Source organism: Hakea prostrata, chromosome 5 (genome assembly GCF_041222555.1).
Source record: "Hakea prostrata isolate BN-2017 chromosome 5, UWA_Hpros_2, whole genome shotgun sequence".
Classification (NCBI taxonomy): domain Eukaryota; kingdom Viridiplantae; phylum Streptophyta; class Magnoliopsida; order Proteales; family Proteaceae; genus Hakea; species Hakea prostrata.
Window position 1 is genome coordinate 37570475 of NC_142604.1, and position 23058 is coordinate 37593532.

The 23058-nt window shown below is 41.7% G+C and overlaps 1 protein-coding gene and 1 pseudogene across 1 annotated transcript; both read right to left on the minus strand.

Moving 5' to 3' along the window:
- Positions 1–239: 239 nt before the first annotated feature.
- Positions 240–7365, minus strand: LOC149015903 (F-box/kelch-repeat protein At5g60570 pseudogene; annotated as a pseudogene).
- A 592-nt stretch (positions 7366–7957) lies between these two features.
- On the minus strand, positions 7958–8641 carry LOC149015904 (uncharacterized). The gene has a single exon (XM_089156631.1). The coding sequence runs from the start codon at positions 8639–8641 to the stop codon at positions 7958–7960; it is 684 nt and encodes a 227-aa protein (XP_089012757.1).
- Positions 8642–23058: the final 14417 nt, after the last annotated feature.

The window sequence follows — 23058 nt, forward strand, 5'->3', positions numbered from 1 at the left end:
ATAACAAGAATCATGATAAGAAAAGGAAAGAAGCCTCCAAGTTAATTTAGTTCCTTAATCTATTTCTAAGAAGAAGAAAAATCATACTCAATGAAAGGGTGGGAACCCGAGAATAAAAACATTTGATATCAACATTGATCTTTTGGAGGTTGAAAGACACCCAGTCAACATCAAGTTGCGATGGAGAAGACCTGACTCTCTCAATGAGAGGGTTTAAATCCAACACATAAGACATAGAGTCATGCACCCATCATTGCACAGTTGTACACAAACCCACCCGCTTGCTCTCTGACAGAAAGAACATCCCAGTCTGGTCCTTCATTCCCATCCTTTGGACACCATGAATACACTACGATAGCGTCACCATTAGGCCCTCTTTGTCCACCAACAAAAATCAACTTGTCATCACATGCCTTGAAGGCTACACCCCAACCATTGTTGGTGCCATCTCTGACAGGCAATCTCTTCACAACATTCCATGTATTACTTGATTTGTCATATTTGTTCACCTCATTTGTAGTTACATAGGCAGCATAAAGCTGATTATTAACTACTGCCACCAGAGGAGGAGGCTGCATAGGTCCACCCCAACTAGGGATGATGTCATTTATCATCCTCCATTTTCTTGTCTCAATATTGTACTCTTCCCCGGTAGTTACAGGCTCATGTTGACTGGAAACTCCTCCAATGACATAAAACTTGCCATCCATGAAGAATCCTGAACATAGTCTCCGAGGCAAGTTCATATCTGGCAAACATTCCCAAGAACCCAATTCGGAGTTGAAAAGCTCTGCAGATTTCAGAACACAACCATTTTGATCAATTCCTCCAGCAACAATGGCAATTTCCCCTTTGCTACTGGAAGCAAACAAACAACGGGGATGATTCATTAAGGGGCCTCTAGACCATTGATCTGTAAGCAAACTGTACTTCCATATTGTTAATCCTGATATCTCCCGACCAAAAACAAGTAGGTCAGTTCCTACAGCAAGAGATTCTTTGTCTGCATATGTGAAGCAAAAATCACATGGCATTGTAGGTAACCTCATCCACCTATGTCTTGCAGGATCAAAGGCTTCCCAAGGCATATCAGTACAAGCAAGATAAACCCATTGTTCTATGACACCCATCTGCCGCCTCAATTTGTAAATAACCCCACTAGAAATCAACTCATTAATCTTTTTGTTGACACCAGCAAGATTTGGGTAATCAGATCTACTTGCCCAAATTAGAATATCCATAGCAATGTTATCATTTAGACCAGGTATAAGTCTATGATCACCTGATGACTGGCTCGTCAAATCTCCACCAGATTGTCTAGAAATTGTTAGCTTCTTTAGCTGAGAATCCAGAGCATCTGTATTGACATACTTGCTGAATATATTTTCTCTAGTATCCATCAAGTTTTCCAACATACCTTCTCCAGGTATTTCCTTTTTTTTTCTCGCCTTGAAAGTATCTTTGCAAGCCATCAATAACTCTGTAATAGATACAAAAAGAATTAGTGGAAAATATTAACTCATAAATGCAATCTAACCAAGAGTTAATCGGGGGGGATCGGGGGGGGGGGGGTCAAAAAATGATTAGAGAATTCAGATGGTATCGTATGCATCGTGGATACTATTGGGGTGGGGGTGGGGGGGGGAATCAGGGCTAGAAACCCAAGGGAATTCACAGTTTGAATTTCATCAATCTCAACTTATACATTTTCAACTGAAGAAGCATTATGAAAGGAGTGAGGCAAAAATACCTGAAGAAAATAAAACGAATAAATAGAAAAAAAATCTCAACAAAGCAAACAGCCTAGCTGATAAATGCTATGCACTTTCTTAATTTAACGAAGCACCAGGATCTCTCCAATTCCAACCTGAAAATTGCTGAAAGCCAGAAATCACCAATGAACAGATTTAGACAAAGATGAAATAGTTCAAGTGTAAAAGATCTCTATACAATATTCCACCGAAAATTGATCATTAATTCATGTTTCCGGAGGATTGTTTTAAACGAAACTTCATGATAGCCTCACCAGATCTAATCAAAGAAAGGGAATTTCAAACTTCACAACTTCTCTTATCACTTCAAGAACTGCTTCTGCTTCGTCGTCTTCCTTTTTTCTTCTTCTTCGCTATCGCTCTCACCCTTTAAAATGAGTGTTTTACGATTGTTTTCGTAAAAAATGGGGAAAGGATTAAAACGGAACGGAAAAAATGTGAAGAATCTGTAAAGTGAAAAATTAATAATGGCCACCCAATTTTCTATTTTAGAACGGCGGTTTGTCTCGGCTAGGTTACATGCACCTTGGAGTCCGGATCACTTCCGCTGACGCTTTTGCCCACATAAATGGGGGTGGGGCCTAATGAAAATTTATTTTTTGATTAATTTTTAATATTTACCCCATGGGCTTCACCCCAAGCGTCAGGGGCTCACATTGTGCTCCCCGTCAAGGGAGGTGATCTGGACTCTGCACCTTGACCTATCTTTTATCCGCTAATAAGCACTTATCTTCATCTACCATTATGGATAAGTATCTCACTTTTCTAATGGCTTACAAAGAAATTTTGTCCGCCTTCTTGAGGGCTTCCATTGGAGCTGCTATGGCTCGAGGACCACTTATACGTGGTGGTGAGGAGGTGTAGAAATCATGGGCTGGATTATTTGAGGTGAGGAGACTCGTTGAGGAAGATGACTCCTTTCCCTATGTTAAGCCAGTGGAGATAAATGACATTCAAAGAGCAATTTGCAAACCCGATCATCTCATTGATGAATGTCTTCACTGGGAATCGGCTCTAGTTGGGTACGTGTTTGGACCCTATCCTACTTTCACTACCATGAAGCACTTTGGTGATAATCCCTTGGATCCTAACTGAAACCCTAATTGTAGGTACGAGAACGTGAGCATCCAGTAGGAAGAATTTGTGGGCCATACAACTTGAGACAATTGGATTAGCACCAGAATCCAAGGATTTGGATGGTGAAGATATGGTCCTATTGCTCTGTTGGAAACTGGAAGGTAATCCTACAAGAACCTGAATGGTTTGGGTAGATGGATTTTCAGCTTGTGAGTGACAGAGTTAAGAGGTGCCCTAGTCCAAAATAGCCTCTACAATGATCCCTATGCCGGTGCAAGCATGTGGGTTCAATCAAGATTGAGAAACCGCCTTAGTACTACAAAGTACTAGGGTGGTTGGTCAAGGCAGTTGATTGACCAATCCACCATCCCTTTGCTAATTAGTCGATTCATTGCATGTAGTTTTGGGATTTTTGCTCTCGACACCCCTATTTAAGGTTTTAAAACCTTGACTTCACCATTATTTTACTTTAAGATAACGTTTTTTCATAGAGAAAATCACATGTTTTGGGATTTTTTCCAGAGAAAGATTCTCTATGTCTCAATTTGATAATTAAATTAGAGTTTAGTTTTATTTCTTGTTTGGGTGCTTAGAATAGTGATTTAAAGATGAAGTCCGTGCCTAAGATCAACCTAGAACCCTTCAAAGTTGGGTGATTGAAGGTGTGGAATTCCAATTTGAATTATGCTCGAGGGCACCTTGTGGTTGGTTAGGGCAGTCGGTTAGTGACCAACCGGTTTAATCGACTGGCCCCCTTGCTATCTTGGTTTTGAAGTTTGATTTGGCTGAAATGACTCTAAACCCTAAATGCAATTATATGAACATACTCTTAAGACCTACTATGATCTATTAGATTACTGGTTTGAAGGTTTTGGATGTTGATAAAGTAAGGAGAACAATGCACTTATGCTTGGATGGTTTAGTATGCTATTCCTATTATATGTTGTTTACTTATGATGTTATAGCATGCTGGAATGAACTTTTTAAGAATGATTAATATGTAGAAACTGTTGGGAATAGTTATTTACTGCTGTTTCATTGTTTGCTATAATGTTATGGTGATATGAAATGCATGATTTTGGATTTGGGATTGCCTGAGCTTGTGCTAGGTCGCTTAATTGCATTAATATTATATCAAATCCTTTATATTTTAATGAGACTAATGTTTTTTATTTGATTTTTTTATTATATGGACATATTAGAGCATTTGGGTATCAAGTCTAGAAAAAAAGTGAATCAGACCACATTTTTAAATCAAATCAAAGAACCAGACCCAAATTAAAATGGAGGATTTGATTATGTCCAAAGCAGAAGATTTGATTTTGTCCAAATCTGGAGGATTTTCATAAAATGTCTCAATTCAACAAACAAAGATTTTGTTCCCTCCTGCAATCGGACATCTAAAGAAGAAGTAGAATTGGTATGTGATTAAATTAGAAACCATTGCATTGGCAAGAAGGAGAATGAAAACAATCAAATAGGCAAGGAGGAAGAAAGAAAACAACTGAATTGGGAAGAATTGCATTACTAAAGAGAACAATAATAATGATAAAATTGGAAAGGGTGTAGAATTGACAAAAAACCTGTATAAGAAAGAAGACATTTTTGGAGATTTATCATCACACACTAATATAAGAGGAGCCATAGTTCTTTTTTTTTTTTTGGTAACTCAGATTTTCATTGGATAGAAGAGCAGGGGTTACACATGGAATCTTGATGAAAAAGATCAAGAAGCCAAGATTCAGATAAGTGCCAAACTGTCCGGCCTACAGAGGACAGGGCTTTCTAAGCTAGGGAATGAGCTATGCTATTAGCATCCCTACTACAATAAGAAAAGGATAACGATAAGAAATCCCTAGAGATAAACTGGATTTCCTCAATCAGGTGTTGGATCTCCAGCGGGGGAACAACTTGGGGAGCAGCTAGCAGATTCAGAAGCTATTGGCAGTCTGATTCCACTTCACAGTGTTGAAATCCCTGTTGAGCTGCATATGAGAGACCTTCCTTAAGTGCAAGTGATTCACCCACTAAAGTAGAAGAGAAATCAGCATTTTGAGAGATGGCGAAGATGGGGATTCCTCGATGATCTCTTAAGATAAAGCCCAAGCCTCCCTTTTGCGAACGAACGGGGAGAGAAGCATCAGTATTGAGTTTGTAGAGTGGAGCCATCGGAGGAATCCAAAGAGCTAAGAGGTGCACCGGTTGAGTAGAATTGTGATTGGAAAACCACTCTGGGTTTGCTTCTGCAAAACTGCGAAAGGCCTGTTGAGCATGGTCTAGAATTTCTGTTGGAGTAAAGCGACCAGAGCCGAAGGAGATTTCATTTCTAGCCAACCAGATAGACCAGCAGATGAAGGAAAATAGAGAGAGAGAGTTTCTCTTTTCTCAACTTTGGAGGAGAAGATATTCATCTCCCAATCAGTTAGAATACATGGGAGTTTAGGAGATTCATACTCTGAAGACTTTAACGCTAGTTTGGAGCCGAACCAGATTGAGCGAGAGCTTGGGCAGTCAAAGAGTATATGATCGATAGTTTCTTCTGGATGGCCACATTTCTCGCATTTGGGATCAATGGGGATGTTCCTCTTGTGAAGATCAACTCCTGTAGCAATACCTTGAGCACAACACTTCCATAGAAAATGATTGATCTTTGGCATGGATTTGATATTCCATAATAATTTCCAATTTGCCAGAGTTAGGATATCCCATGCATGGATTCGGGAAGAAGAAGGCTGCTGTTGGGATTTCAAATCTCGAAGATTGGAGAGGTAGTGATAGGCGCTCTTTACTGTGAAGGTGCCATTCCTTGATCCGCTCTATTGGAGTTTGTCTGGTCTTTCCCTAGAGCAGAGACGAATTTTAAGGATCTCCTTTACTTCAGACGCAGAGAATAGCTGAGTGATGAGCTCTCTATTCTAGCTATGAGAAATGGGATCAATAAGGTCAGCTACAGAGTTGAAGGCACAACTTCGAGGCTTTGGGCTATGAATAGAGAAGTCAAGGAGAGATGGGATCCATTTGCTACTCCATATATCTATCAACTGACCATTCCCTACCTGCCAAATAAGACCTTCGTTGAGTACCTGCTGACCAATTTTGAGGCTTTTCAATGCCCACGAAGCATTACAAGTAGAACCTGCCTGTAGAAAAGAGCTATGGGGAAAGTAAATGGCTTTGATGAATCTAGCCCAGAGGGAGTGAGGATCAAACCAAAGTCACCAAGCAGCTTTAGCGAGAAGAGTTTTGTTCTGTAGTAGGGGGTCCCGAAACCCTAGGCCTCCTGTTTCTTTTGAACGGCATAGACGTGTCCATGAAACCCACGGGATCTTCTTCTTATTAGCATTACCACCCCAATAGTAATTGATCATAAGTTTTCGCATCCTATCATGATGTGAAGCTGGAAGGGAAAAGTGAGACGCTGCATACGAAGATTGGGAGCTGATGACTGATTTCAACAGTGTTTCTCGGCCAACCTGTGAAAGAAACTTGAACTTCCATCCTTCAATTCGCTTAGTTGCTCTGTCCCCAATTGAAGAGAAAACCTCACGCTTAGAAACCCCAAATTCTGTTGGGAGACCTAGATACTTGGAGGGACCCGATCCATATTTTATCTTCAGAACCCGAGAAAACCATCTCTTGATGCGATTATGTGTGTTTGGACTGAATGTGAGACAAGATTTATTGAGGTTAATCTCCTGTCCACTGGCCCGACAATATAGAGAGAGGCAGTCCTTTAAACAAGATATGTGCTGTAGATTAGCTTCAACAAATAGAAGGCAGTCATCGGCAAAAAATAGATGTGAGATGGGTGGGGCACGATTTCGGACTTTGATGCCATGAATCAGCTGAGCTTCTTTGGCCGTATGGATGATAGAAGAGAGGACCTGAGAGCACAAAATGAATATGAATGGGGATAGGGGGTCTCCTTGCCGAATACCCCGTGTGGGAGTAAACATCCCACTCTCCACTCGATTAACAAGTAAGGTATAAGAAACTGATCGTATGAGGTTCATGACGAGAGTCACCCATCGATTACAGAAACCCAGTCTCAATAGGGTAGTCTCAATGAATTGCCATTTAGGGCGATCATAAGCCTTCTTTATATCTAATTTCAAGGCTATAAGTTTCTTCTTCCCTTTTTTTTTTCCTGCTTAATGTAATGAAATAGTTCATGAGCTATAAATATATTGTCTGAGATCAACCTCTCAGGAATAAAAGCAGATTGTGTTGGGGAGATAATACTTTGAAGATGGATCTTCAATCTGTTAGCCAAGATGCTTGAGGCAACCTTAAGAGCGACGCCACACAAGTTGATAGGCCGGAAGTGTTCCGGAAGTTCAGGGTTCTCCAGCTTTGGGATCAAGCATATGTAGGTGTTATTGAGGTCTGATGGGATGACCCCTGTGTGGAAAATGTCAATAACCATAGTTATGATATCCTCTTTTGTAATCTGCCATATTTTATGGTAAAAGATAGGAGAGAATCCATCTGGACCAGGAGCTGTTAAGGGACCCATAGACTTCAAGCTTTTGGAAATCTCTTCAGAGCTGGGAATGGCACATAATTGGGAGTTGATATCTGCAGTTACAACTGGAAGAACAATAGAGAGGGCTTGGTGGATAGAATCAAGGTGGGAACCCTCGGAGGATAGAGAAGTGGAGAAATGGTCTAATAAAACCTCTCAGAGTTCTTTATCAGAAGAAGTCCAATTACCATCTTCATCCTTGAGTTTCAGGATACGGTTTTGATGCCGGTAGATCAGAGTGGAAGCATGAAAAAATTTCGTGTTGCGATCTCCACTTTGAAGCCACGAAACTCTAGACTTTTGCTGCCATAAGGTTTCCTCTTTCAGAAGTTCGGTCTCTAATTCGAGAATAATCTCCCTTTCAGTGGTCAAAGAGAAAGAGGAAGTGCCCTATGATTGAACCTGTAACAACCTCACCTTTAATTTCTGAATATTGTCTTGGATTCTACCAAAGGACTGAGTTCCATTTGAGTAAGGCTTTCCAGCACTGCACACCCTTTTGAGAAATAGCATGGTTTTCATTTTGGATAGGCGGTAGTTTCCAAGAATCCCGAATGATTTGAAGGCATTCTAGGTGATGTAGTCAGGCAGCCTCAAATCTGAACGGCTGACGGCCTTTAGGGATTTTACCAAGAGTATCAATGATCAAAGGATTATGATCAGAGTACAAGGCTGGTTTGATTATGGCAGGAGCATTGTCGAATTTTAGTCTCCATTCCACATCCACCAATCCACGGTCAAGCTTGATACGGATGTTCCCTGATCCTGATCTTCGGTTATTCCAGGTGAACGGAGGGCCCTTGGACTCTAGATCCATTAGATGGCAGTTGAATAACATATCTCTGAAGCTTTTAGTTTCTCGGTCTACCACCATAGAACCGCCTGATTTGTCATACCAATCCAGAAATGAGTTAAAGTCGCCCATGCACAACCAGGGGGAATTACACCCATTGCTAATTCGAAACAATTGATCCCAGGTGAGTTGTCTTTTTTCTATAAGAGGATCTCCACAGACACAAGAGAGGTGAAAGCAACTGTTTATTGCAGAGATTTCAGTATCAATGATCCGATTATTAGAGCTGAGAATGTTCACAGTAAGTTGTTTTTGCCATAGGATAGAGAGGCCACCTGATGCGCCAGTTGAAGAAACGGAAAAAATATGATCAAAACCCAGCTTGTGTTGAATGCGATCCATCTGAGTCCCTTGGAGTTTTGTTTCGATGAGAAACATGAAGTCAGGTTTTTCAGAGTTGGGCAGAGGAGCCATAGTTTTAGAGAAAGAATTGACACCATGTTTTCAAGAAGCCTTATTGTTTTTTCCCATGACTAGCTAATTTCAACTTTCAATCAAGGTTAATAGATAGTTTAATTTATTGATTATTCTGAGACAAGGGTAATGAGTGTCTAATTTTCGGGTATTTATCACTTCGTGTTCATTATGTTATTGGATTAATACTTAGACAATGCTCCTATTGTTTAATGATTAATTCAATAGTTAGTCAATTCGAATAGTTATTTATTGATTATTCTAATATGAGTGACAAATAGCACCCTTGAATGGATAATCAATGCTCTAGAGAGTTTACTATGAGGATAATCAATCCGAAGGTTATGTTTATTGATTAGGAAAATAATTTTACCTAATTATTTAGTGGAAAATAAAATGGATAACAAAATTCCCACCAAGTAGAATCAAACCCATAACCTCTATGTTGAAAAGTATTGGCTTTACCAACTAAGCAACACATTGTTGGTATACCATCTTGATATTAAATAATATTTAATTAATTAAACTATAGGGTCGGGTTGGGCTGGGCCGGGTTGGCTTGAGGTCTAAACCCGAACCCGACCATGTCTTGTTAGGGCTCATTATTTTATAACCCAAGCCTGCCCTTTGGGTTGAAAAATATCAGATTGGAACTGAGCCAAGCTAGAGGGTTTAGGTTGGGCCGGGTCAAAAGGGTTTTATTGACACCCCAATGTTTTTGGGAGAGTTTAAGATAGTTCCACTATGTGTAAAAGAGATGTTACATGCTCTTTTATAGATAATCAGAGTCCTTGTTCTTCAGTTGTTTAGGACTTGGGTAGTTGTGATGTTGTGAAGATCTTGGGGGGGGGGGGGATTTGGATACCTCAAAAATGGAATGTTTATATTTTATTGTCTTCTTTTGTGGAGTTTCCTAAAATATGAGAACTTCTATGTTTCACATACATTTGAAATTCTTTTTTTCTTTCATGCTCTCTACTTGTCAATGGAATGGCATAATAAGATTTTCTTTCACATCTTTACTCGAAACTGATTTCACTTTCCTTGAACACCCTGTGGCATAACTTAATACAACCATTAAATCTCTGAATTCCCGGTGCTTGAAGTCATGTTATCCCTCGAGTAGTCTCCTATGAGATCCAGTAATAGGCTATTAAAAGTATTATTTCCATCCATTTCCAATTATCAAGACAATTGAGACCAAAACCATTGTTTATTTGTGGGGTGTTCGATTGTTAATAATATAATAATTATTAATAAATATTAATTAATAAATCAGAAACATACTAACGTTGGTCCACCCAGGAAATCAACCATGCAGACTTCATTGGTGTTTTCCCCATTGGCTCTCATCACAAGCTTTTGCAAACAATTACTTTTGAATAGCAGAGGTGTTGCTGCACAATCCTGTTCGTCCCTTCAGCCGGTTAAACCTGCACAGATGAGCTCGACCGTGGAGGTCAAGTTTTCACCTCCGACGATCTAGTTAGAAATCCGACTAAGGAAGCCAAGAAAGTAATGAACAATAATAATACGAATAGTGATAATTCTATTCAGCGTACCTTTCTCTTGTGCTCCTTTACCTTTTTATAGATTTTCTATGTACGAGTTTGAATGAGACTCAAACCCTCGTTAGGTTGTGTTTAGAATCTTAGTCCTTGAGCCCTACTCGAACACAAGTAGTAGAGTCCTGGTTGAATACTGTTTATTTGGCTAGAATCTTATTCAGATTTACCTTTTTATTCAACTTTATATTTATCCAACCGATCTTGACTTGGTTGGTCTAACTTGGTCCGATCTGGTCGGACTAAGTTTGAACCGAACTGGTCTAGTCGTTCTGGTCGAACTGGGTTTAAACCGAACTGATTCTGGTTTATTTCTTCTTTCCTCATCATAAGCCCCCCAGTCTCTGGAGTCCGAGCTTTATCTTGCTCGGGCTTTAGAGATTTGGTGACCGAGCATGTTCATACTTCCGACCTCCGTTACTTGTGTGTATTCACAGCCTGGCGTTGGAGGTTTTAATGGCTGACGTCATCTGACAGGGTGCTGCGTCGTAAAATGTGAAACGACAGCGCACGTTCTTCTGCACGTATTCTCTGTAATGACACGTGGCCTGGAAATGATGACCCTTCATAATGACTTTTTGGGTTTTGTAAGTCTGAGAAGATGAATCGTTCTGGTTCCAGATTGACAGTGTTGGATTGGAATCTTCCTGAAGAATCTTTATACGTGGTTGTTGGATATGGAAAGCTTTAAAGTCAGTAGATTAAAAACTTTTTGTATTCCTCCATTTTCATCCGTTAGATCTGGATTTGTTTGGGAGTATATAGGTTTGAACTTCCTTTTTTCTTTCACTTTTTACTGTTTCCCTTGCTGCACCTGTGGAGAAGACGGAAGTTGCAGTTTCTCTAAAGTGCCTTTTTTTGACCTTCATAGGAGTTCTTCCTTCGATTCTTGCCACAAGTAAGTTCGTCTGCCTTTTTTGGTTATTTCTATCTACTTTATTCTTCATTTGGGGTAGTATTCTGAGCGTGCTGTTCTTTTAATTTTCTTTGGACTTTGCTTGTCAGTTCTTTCATTTCTGCAATTCTAGCCTTAGTATAGACTCCTTGTTTGTGATGGGTGTTAAGAAGAAAGCTTCTAGGCCCTCTAGATCTTCCCCTATCCCCCCATCTTCTGGGAGCTCTTCTGTTCGTTCTGAGAACAGTGGAGCTGCTTCTTCTGGATATAGTGACACAGAGAGTGACACTGAACTTGATCCGACCTTGTCTTCTGGTACTCGTCCCAACCTACTTAGTGATGCTGAATTAATTTCATTAAGTATTCATAGTCGGTTCAGTACGAACAGGAAACGTTGGTTGCTTAAGCTTTCTTCTTCAGCCTTAGCTCTTGAGAGAAGTCGTCCTAGGACTTCCGAACACATAGATTTCGACCCCAGTACTTCGGGTCCCAGTTTTTATCCGTCCGAGCTTACCGAAAATGATTTGAGAGACATCCGAGCTCGGTACTCCATTCCTGATAGCTTCATACTGAGGGTTCCTTCTTTCCATGATCGGGCTCACCGACCTTCTTCTGGTGAGTTTGCAGTGTATGAAGATGCCTTTGTCAATGGTTTCAGACTTCATGTGCACCCAATTTTTTCTGATATGCTCAATCATTTTGGGATTTGTCCAGGGATGTTGGCGCCAAATAATTGGCGCAACATAATTTGTTTCTGGGGTTTCTGTAAGCAGTCTGAGGTCGGTGTCATTCCGACCTTACCTTTATTCCTTCAATTTTTCATGTATAAAAAACAAGAACAAAGTCGTTGGTTCTATCTCTCCAAACGAACTTCTCTGCAAACTGGGTGGGAGGGTAACTTTGTAGGATCAGGTACTCTTCCAACCAATACCAAGGGTTGGAGGTCTCGTTATTTCTTTGTTCGGTCCGCCTCTTTCCCCAGCTTTCCGACCTCCTAGCCCAAATACCCTAAGGAGGATTCAAATTCCATTCCGCCTTTATCTCATTCCGAACAGGAAGCAAGGGATCGAATTCGGATGATCCCCACTGAAGATTGGAACTTTCTTGCTGTGAATGGATATTGTCCGGAATATCCGAATATCCTCCATTATTGGGGGTTCTTGACTGGTAAGAAGAGTTTTTCTCTTTTTGTCTATTTGTTTCTTTATCATTTTTGTTCCAAGTTATCTTACTCGGGAAAATGATGCAGTGATGCTCGAAGAGGATGACTTTAAGGAGGTCGCTGCTACTATGCAGCAAGTGGAGGTGAAACATCCGACCAAATCGGATAAAGCTTCAACTGGTCCTGTCTCTTCCCCCAAGGGAAAAGCAATCAGGGTCCGAAAGGAGAAACCTGGTGACCTACCTCCCCGCCCTTCAAAGAAAGCGTCCAGCTTGGGGAGAAGACTTTGGATTCCGAGCTTCCTCCCCCCTTGGGAGATGAGGTGTCTTTTAAAGACACTCCCAGGTCGGAGGCTGGAGCTTCACAGCCATCCAATATTCTCCGACCTGATTGGTCGTTGGATTCTAGCTCCTCGGTATTTGAGGGAACTTCCTCTGTTATTTCCCGAGTTGCTAATGAGTGGATGTCCGGAGTGCTTCTCCCTGCTAATATGGCTTATCTGGAGAGCTTTGGTCGTCTCAAAGTGTAATATCCAACCCTATTCTAACCTTGACCCTGACCCGGATCCACTATTGTATTCAGGTCCGAGGACCCGAAGCGGTGGAAGAAGAGATTTATGGACCATCCTGATTGATGATCATGATTTGGAGACCGAGCCCATGGACATTGACAATGATACCCCTTGCTTAAATGCATTGTCAGTGTTTAAGGAAGGTCTGCACATCGGAGAAGATTAATATGGTTGATGTACCAAATGACCTCCTGTGCACAATCCAAAGGTATTCCCCGAAACTAGACTTCTTGATTGAATTGTGGAAGAAAACCTCACTCAATTTGACCTTGTATAGCCTTTCAAATCCCTACTTGAAGTTGCTGTTCTAAACCTGAGTTTTCTGCTGAAAACATTTTGGTCGATCATTTTGGTCGATACCATCGACCAAGGACCATCGACCAAAATGTCCCAGTCTGCCAAGTTAATGATTCCATGGAATATTCCTTTTCTATTTAATATGACCTCGAGCCTTGAGCCTTTTGCAATCATTTTTCTCACCTAGGAACGTGGGGAGAGCTTCCCAAAGCAGCTCCTTGGCTAGTGTGAAGGGTATCTCATCAAAGACACTTAGTTTATCATTGATTCTTGCCTTCATCTTCTACACTAAGGTATGACTCTTCATTCCACTCTCTATCCTACCATTTCCTATTCTTTCCTATTGTCATCTTGCTGATGGGACATTTGGAATGGTGCTGCAACCTTGCAACCACCACTCCAAGTGCCTACTCATGCTCAATCCATGATTCCCTTAGCCATTCATTGATGCTAATGCTTATATCTCATGCCTAGCATATGTATTCCATGATTTACCTATTAACATCATACCATTTGATATCAAACTGAGCTATAGAGTGTATTATGTCCATGTTTAACATTGCCATATGATTCCAATCGAATTTCTATTAGTTCCCCTAGCTATTGCATGCTATTCCTCATCAATGCAATCAATTCCAACTCATGCCATGATATTTATCACTTGAACTTAATAGCTCAATTTGGGGCTTTTTAATTAGACCATTGGATTGGGTTAATTCCTTGATTTATAGTGTCCTACTACTGTTGTTAAGTATGCCTCCAAGTTTCAGATTGATCCGAACACCGGAAGACTCATTTCGGACCAAAATCCCCAAAATCCACTTTTCTGCCCGAGGATTATTTTGGTCGATCATTTTGGTCGATACCATTGACCAAAACCATCGACCAAAGTTGTTGCTTGACAAGCAACCTTGGTCGATTTTGACTCAAATGACATCCGATCTTCCCGACTTCTTTTCTAACTTATTATTGATGTTTGTTTAGGGCCTTAACACTTCTATTGGACTATTCTTGGTATTCTCAATTCATCATCAACTCATCCAAGGTAAGGATGGTTATATCCATAAACATATAAGTCATTAAATATTGAACTATGCCTTGTTCAAAGAATGAAATCCCTAAATTTCTTTCAAACATTATGATACTGATACATATGTGTTAGAACAGTAACATTTAAATCTTTATACATTTGTTGTGTTACTCTATCATTTTGATTTGCTTATGTTTATAATGATTCGTTTCAATATCATGATTTAAGTACTATTATGAATATGCATTGGATGCATGAGAAATGATGAGATCTGATGTGTGATTGCTTACGTATGACTTGGGATTGGAGGGTGTCCTACTGACACTTCTTTCCTTGGGCATCAGAGGGAATAGTATGGGATGTTCTCCGATGGTGCCTATCGACACTCTCCGGAGTTATTGGATGACATACATAGGAGTGTCTAGTTGTGTGGCTAGGTTCATCTTTGTCGTGTCAGACCCGAATCGGAAGGGCATTGAGACCGAACAACCCGTGGTAGTGTATGGTTGGATGGGTGCTCTAGGCCGGTAGCCAATCCGGTAGGGGACATAAACAATGCTACGGATACCTGAAAGGGGCCATTTATTGGTAGAGTTGCATATGGATAGACTTGGGCTCACGGGCGCTCAAGACCGGTAACCAATCCGTGAGAGGACGTGAGAGCTTCCCGTTTACTATATGTGGATGACCAATAGGGTTGATGAGTCCGAAATCCGGGATTTCGCCGACTCTAGTGTGAAGGATACCGGAAAGGATCGCCGGGGCGAGGAATGGACGTATCTGAATCGACTTGACCGACTGAGTAGATGACTTGCATTGGGCTAGGCTTTACTGTGACATGCGTCAGTACTTGACCAAATGGTGATATGAGATAGCGGTGACCGATTCCCCTTACCATGGTTTTTGATGGCTTTACCGATCTTCCCCGGGCATTCCCAAGATATGGAAATGGGAGAGTGACTGACGACCCAGAGAAGTACGGTGCTATGGCTTAAAGCATGTCTACCTTAGAGACCAGCATTCATAGAGTTAGGCTCATATCTGCATCATATGTTCCATATCACATTGCATTATTATATGTTATGAATGTGTATGATTTCTAATTATGGAATAACTTCCTTGTTGAGTTCTTCGAACTCATTCCTTTTGTGCAAACGTTTTAGATTACATTCCAGGTACCGAAGATTACGATGGCACCTCCTATGAGGCGGACTATGATTCCACATACTACCCTCCGGGTAGTGGCGTCGGTGAGGATTCGTATATTGGAGCCGAGGAGGATTATTATTCGCACCAGGGTTAGCCCCATAGTTGTGCGGGAGCGGCAGCGCTAGGTTTACTTCATCTGTACTGTTGAGGAGACTACCATTAGTATAGAAGAAATCCTAGCATAGTGCCCCATTCCCCTGGTGTATTTGTGGAACCTTAGATTTTGTAATTAACTTGTCTTGAATTATTCCGGTGATATTTGGATATGTAACTAACTTGATTTAATATTTTTCCGCTGCTCTGAGAGGGTGACTACCATACCTTCTCACCCTTTATGATTTTGATCATACCTTATTTATTGTCTATATTCCGCACTCTGATTTAGTTAATCTTGTCTTATTCATGATACTTGATATTAGTTGTTTTTACCATTGATTATTACTGTTCATGATTGTGTTACCGTGTATGTGGGAGGCATGGACCTCAGATCATTGATCCTTGGACTGTGGATCACATCCCGGGTATTCCAAATGGGGTACCGGCTGGGTGGATGTGACACAAAGCTCATGCCATTACTGTTAGGTAAGTGACCTTCCTGCTTCTTTTTGAAAATTTTATCCCTTTGGTAATTGCATCTTTAACCAAAATTTTTTTCTTGGTTATAGGATGGCTTGTGCTATGGCTCAATCCGTGGGTCAGAGTATTCATTCAGCTCGGGAAGATTATTTTGCGTTGCAGAAATTCGAGCAACGTATTAAGGAATTGGAAAAAGAGGCTTCATCTTTGAAGACGAGCAAGGATTCTTTGATTGCTCGAGAGGCCGACCTTCTCAGCGAGGTTGCTGCACTGAAGGGAAGAAATGAGGCTATGGAACTTGAAAAGACCACTCTTCAAACTAGCCTGGAGGAAACCCAAGGCTCCTTAGTCGGGAAAGATGCTGAGATCTCTAGCCTCCGAGCTAAGTTGGAGAGCTCGGATCACCAAGTGGCGAAGCTGATGAAAGCAGTTGAGGAGAAAGCTCCTTATGTTTTCGAAGACATCCCCAACGAGCTTTGCTTCGAGGTGATCAAGAGGTGGGTTAGGACGTCTGGCTGTAAGAAGTTCATGGCCAAAGTAGCTGCGCCCGGGTATATTTATGCTCGGCGTCATGCCTACCAGGGTATCATAGCAACTTTCAAAGACTTGGATTTGGAACGATTTCAAGATCTGATCGATCCTGGGATCTTTGACGACCTTAAGATCCCCCGTCCTTCATGGTGTGCTTTTCGAGCAAGGTTTCCTAAGCCGCAACCAGTTGAAGTCGCTGAGTTTTTAGATTCCAACTGGGATCCCTTGCCGGAGGTTGGTAGCTCGGGAACCTCTACGTCGAAGAATGTGTCCGGTTCGAAGAAGCCAGACAGTAAATCTTAGTCTATCTTTCTGTAAACTTGATTATTATTGTCCTTGAGCTTTCTTGAAATGATCTTTTTTGTATGGATAACTTTTGGTATGGAATGAAGTATTATTTTAATCTCCAAAGCTGTTTTTGGTCAATCGTTATTCCTTTCTTTCCAAGTATCATCTTCTTGTGCTCGGGGAACTTTTACTTATCGACCTCAGTAGGTCGGTCGCCTAAGTATCTGAGTACTTTTGTGCCTTAGTTGCTTAGAGTTTTTGGTTGTCCGACCTTAGTAGGTCGGTGGCCTAAGTAACTTTGGGCTTTTGGTGCCTAAGTTGCTTAGGGCTTTTTGTGCCTAAGTGACTTAGGGCTTTTGGTGCCTAAGTTACTTAGGGCTTTTTGTATGCCGACCTTAGTAGGTCGGTGGCCTAAGTGACTTAGGCTTTTTGTGCCTAAGTGACTTAGGGCTTTTTGTGCCTAAGTGACTTAGGGCTTTTGGTTTTCCGACCTTAGTAGGTCCTAAGTGACTTAGGGCTTTTGGTGCCTAAGTGACTTAGGGCTTTTTGTTCTCCGACCTTAGTAGGTCGGTTGGTGAATATTAGTTTTTTGTCAATACTCCCATGATCATCTTAGCTAAGTATTATAGCTTGAGCTGTAATGATATGTAGAAATTTCAAAAACTTTATTCAAAAAATTCAAAATGTTCTGAATCACAAACTACTATGGGTATCTGAACAATTTAATGACAAAAACTGAAAGAAAAAAATCTCAAATTTGTTGAGGATTTTATACTATTGATAGTATTTCCTCAAGTTGTTCGAATTCCAGGTTCGAGGTATGAGTTGGCCGGTCTCTGGATCACGCAGCTTGTATGCTCCTGGGGCAACTTGTTGTACTACGATGTACGGTCCTTCCCAGTTAGGAGCAAGCTTTCCTTGATTTGTAGGATCAGAGGTAGAGGATTTGCGGAGGACCAGATCTCCAGGGAGATACTGTCGCATTTTGACCCTTGCGTAATGTGTTGCAATGCGTCTATGGTATTCCTCCAATCGATACTGTGCTTTATCTCTGACTTCCTCAATGAAGTCTATATTGGCCCTCATTCCTTCGATGTTAGCTTCTTCATCGAATTCTTCTTCTCTGATAGATCCGACCTTAACCTCCACGGGGATCCGAGCTTCGACTCCATAAGCTAGTCGGAATGGAGATTCGCCGGTAGTCGTCCTGGCAGTAGTTCGATAAGACCACAGAACTTTAGGTAGCTCCTCTACCCATCTGCCTTTAGACTGGTCCAATCTTTTCTTTAATCCTTCCAACATTGATCTATTAGTAACTTCCACTTGGCCATTGCTCTATGGATATGCTACAGAAGACCAACGGTGTTCTATACCTTGTTCTTTACAGAAACGTTCGAATTCAGCATTTTCAAACTGTTTACCGTGGTCGGTGACAATGATTTTTGGAATTCCATACCGATACATGATATTATGCGTGACGAATTTTTTCATCTGGTCGGTATTGATGGACGCTAGTGCTTCAGCCTCCACCCATTTAGTAAAGTAATCGATTGCCACCACCAGATATTCTCTGCTTCCTGTGGCCTTTGGTAGTTTTCCTACCAGGTCTATCCCCCATCTAGCGAATGGAATCGGAGAGAGGGTTGATGTCAGACGCATTGCGGGAGCATGAGGTATGTTGGCGTGTGCCTGGCATTTGTCACATTTGCGGACGTGAGCTTTTGAATCTTCTTGTAACGTGGGCCAATAGTATCCTTGCCTTATTACCTTGTTTGCTAAGGATCTGGCTCCTATATGACCTCCACAATTTCCTTCATGAATTTCTTTTAGGATGACAGCTGCCTCTGGAGCCCCTACACATCGTAGCAATGGTCGGGTGAGAGACTTTTTGTACAACTTGTCATTTCTGACAGTGTATCTGACTGCTCTTTGCTTTACAGTTCTAGCTTCTTTTGGATCATCTGGTAGTAAATCACCTTCCAGATAATTGATTATTGGAGTCATCCAACCGTGCTCGGTTTGTATGTGCATTTGGTCGGTCAGACTGATGCTCGGAAACTGTAGCTCTTCCATATATACGACCGGGTCTACTTCCATCTCTTCCATAGCCAACCTAGATAAGGCATCTGCCTGCTCATTTTCTGCTCTAGGGACTTGTTGGATTTGGATGTCTTTGAAGAATTGTCTGTACTGGTTGACCATGATCAGATATTTAGTCATCCTTTTTTCTTTTGCTTCATATAGCCCGTTCACCTGATTCACAATCTGTTGTGAGTCGCTTCTGACTTCGATGTTTTGAATGTCAAGGGTTTTTGCTACACGGAGACCTACTATTAACGCTTCATATTCTGCTTCATTGTTTAAGGCCTTGAATTGGAAACGTAGTGCATACCGTATTTGGAATCCTCCTGGGCTGATTAGGAGCAATCCCGCCCCACTCCCTTGTGCGTTGCTAGAACCATTTACTGAAAGTATCCATCTTTTGATGCTTGCGGGAGTGGCCTCTTCTTCTTGCTCATGCCTTGGTTCAGGAGTTTCAAGGATGAAATCAGCCAAGACCTGTGCTTTAATAGCTGGTCTTGGTTGGAACTCTATCTGATGCTCTCTTAGCTCAACTGCCCATGATACCAGTCTTCCGGCCAGGTCTGGTCGGTGTAATATTTTTTTCAAGGGAAAATTTGTTAATACTGCAATAGGATGTGACTGGAAATATGGTCTCAGTTTTCTGGCTGCTATGACCAGGGCCAAAGCTTGCTTATCCACTTCTAGATATCTTGTTTCAGCATCAAGGAGCACGTGGCTCACATAGTAAAATGGGTTTTGCTGTTTTCCTTCATCTTGCACTAGTACTGCACTAACAGCCAGAGGCGAAGTTGCCAAGTAGATGATCAGTTCTTTTCCTGTGGTCGGTCGTACGAGCAGGGGTGGAGTAGTTAGCTTTTCTTTCAGATGTTCGAAAGCTTGTTGACACTCCTCGCTCCATTCTGGTACTCCCTTTTTGGAAATATTTTTTAAGGCTTGAAAGAAAGGTGAACATCTCTCTCCTGATCGGGCTATGAACCTGTTCAAGGCTGCTACCCGACCAGTGAGACTTTGTATTTCCTTGATGCTTTTTGGTGGTTTCATCTCTTGTATGGCTTTTATCTTTTCAGGATTAGCCTCTATTCCTCTTTGAGATACCATGAAACCCAAAAATTTTCCTGAAGATACTCCAAAAGCGCATTTCTCTGGGTTGAGTTTCATTTTATATGCTCGGAGTACCTCAAAAACTTATGCTAGGTCTTTTAGATGGTTGGACTGAGATGTGCTTTTTATCAGCATGTCATCAACGTAGACCTCCATGTTCCTTCCTATCTGCTGTTCAAAAATTTTGTTGACTGCTCACTGGTAGGTTGCCCCAGCATTTTTCAGACCAAAAGGCATTACTTTGTAGTAGTAACTATCCCTGTCTGTCATGAATGCTATGTGTTTCTGGTCGTCTGGGTTCATCAAGATTTGGTTGTATCCTAAATAGGCATCCATGAAACTAAGCATCTCGTGCGCAGCTGTTGCATCTATGAGCAGGTCTATCCTTGGTAGAGGATAGCAATCCTTTGGACAGGCTTTGTTGAGGTCGGTATAGTCTGTGCACATTCTCCATTTTCCAGTTGCCTTCTTTACCATTACCACATTGGCCAACCAAGTTGGGTGGTCAATAGGTTTAATGAATCCGGACTGCTTTAGCTTCTGAGCCTCTGTTCGGATGGCCTCATGCTTTTCCAGAGAAAAATTTCTTCTTTTTTGTATTACTGGAATTGCCTGAGGATCAATATTTAACCTGTGCTCGGCTACTTTTCTATCAATTCCGGGCATTTCCTTGGCCGACCATGCAAAGACGTCAATATTTTTCTGTAGAAAGCTGGTTAGACTATTTTTTAATTCTTCTTCTTGTTCTGCTCAGATCATGGTTCCTTGATCTTCCCTTGAGTTCAGCATAATCTTTTCCAATTTTTCTACTGGCTCTGCTCTTTGCATGTTTTCTTCATCACGATCATCCCTGACCTCGACCGCCATGGTAGAGCTTGTTTTTACTCGCTTTCTCATGTAATTGGCGTAGCTCTGTTTGCTACCTTTTTGGTCGGCGGAACACTCTCCTATTCCCTTTTTTGTTGGGAATTTCATCTTCATGTGTAAGGACGATACTACCGCTTCCAGGGTACAAAGGGTTGGTCGTCCCAAGATCATATTATAAGCTGACAAATCTCGGACGACCATGAAATTTGTTTGGATGACCCTGTCTTTGGGGTGTTCACCGATACGAAGATCTAATCTGATGGTGCCCTCTGCCCGGGTCGAGGTTCCTGTGAAACCGTATAAGTGCGTCCCACAAGGGATTAGCATCTTCTCGTCTAGTTGTAATTTATGGAAAGCTTCTAAGGACAAGATATCTGCTGATGACCCTGCATCTACTAGGACTCTATGGACCTCTGTTCCGGCCAGAGTGACTTTGATGACAAGGGCATCGTCGTGGGGAGTGTTTACCCCCTACTTATCTTTGGTTGAGAAGGTGATTGGTTCAGAAGTGATCTTCTCACCTGGTTTTTCAAGCTCGGCATTCCCCACATATTGTGCTTTTCTTTTGGTTTGTCTACTGGACTCCTCAGTTGGGCCACCGAACACAGTAAATATTGGTGGTCGTTTTTGATTGTTTCCTCCTTCTCGTGGTCGGGACTTGTTTTGGCGTCCTTCTCAGCTTGGAGATCTATGCCTCTTCCTACCCCCTTCTACTTGCTTTTGATCAGGCTGGGGAGGTTTGAGGTATTTCACAAGCCGACCTTGATCGATGATTCTGTCAATTTCCTCTTTTAGTTGCCGACAGTCATCTGTCCAGTGCCCATGATCTTTGTGGAAATCGCAATATTTGCTTTTGTCCCTACTTCCTGATCGAGAATGTAGCTTTTCGGGCTGCTGGAGAATTCCTCGATCTTTAATCTGCATCAGGATTTCCAATCTCCTCATAGCCGGTAACCTTTCCTGTCCAGGTCGACCATCCCTGGTCGGGTCTACGGTTGACCTTCTGGTAGGTTGGTACTTTTCTTTGTATGTTCTTGCCTCCATGGTCAGATGCTCCTTCTTTCGAGATTCAATTGTTTTTGATATCTTAGCTTGCTTGTGGCATCGTTCACGGAGATTGTTATATGTTTCTGGCATGTCATTCAAAATTCTCTCAAGTAGGCCTTCATGGCTGAGTCCTTGGTACAAGGCGTGAAAGGCTATCTTTTCATCCAGATTTTCAATCTGCATGGTCAGTTTATTGAATCTCTCAAGGAAATCTCTAATGGACTCCGTTCGTCCTTGTTTTACAGCAAACAAGGTATCTTCTCTCTTTTTGGTTTCTACTTCGCTTTGGAAACGCAATAAGAAAGTCCGACCTAGATGTTGGAAACTTTTTATTGTGCCCCGGGGCAGAGCTTGGTACCAATCTAAAGCAGCTCCGGTCAATGATGCTGGGAAACTACGGCACATGGTTGCTTCATTGTGTCTTTGAGTAGACATGACAGACTTATAATGGGTGATGTGGTGTTTAGGACACTTCGATCCATCGTATGCCTTGAAGGTCGGACATTTGAAGCCTATTGGCATCTCCGCCTCTGAGACGCTTTTAATGAAAGGGTCCTCCTTTAAGACGGCGTATAGCTCTTCCTTCCCGAGTTTTAACGCTTTTTTGACTGTTTCGTCAAGGTCGGCGATGCGCTTATTCATCTCGTCATCCCGCTTCTTTGAACCATTATGATCCTTTTTGTCCTTTGAGGCTTTTGTTGGATCTGTACTGCTTCCTCGATCCTCGTCGTCGTCGACTGGAGGATTATCCTCCTTCGAGGCTCGAGATTTTGCCAACTCTTTTTGAGATTGTTGAGGGATCTGTCGATCACTGGTGGTCAGTCACGCCTGCTCCCCTCAGGACTTCTTTGTTTTTTCTGAGAACCTGCTTCGGGAGCGATTACGTGTTGCATGGCCAACCTGATCAACTCGCCTAAAGATGAGATTGCTTTTCTCATCTCAACTTGTTCTTTTTGAACCTCGACAATTTGATGCGTTGTCGCGTATTGATTTGCTTGAGTGTTTGGAAGAGTTGGAGAGTCTTGTTGAATCTGGATTTCGGGAACTTTTTCCTTTCCAACCTGGTTGACCTCCTTTTCTCCGCCAGACAACTCTTTGATTACCAAACCTGATCTCGTCTTCATAATAGCTTTTTGATCAGAGTTCCCACAAACGGCGCCAATTGTTGCTGCACAATCCTGTTCATCCCTTCA

Coding starts and splice junctions, on each gene's coding strand:
- LOC149015904 (XM_089156631.1), bottom strand. CDS start 8,641: ATGGCTCCTCTGCCCAACTCTGAAAAACCTGACTTCATGTTTCTCATC.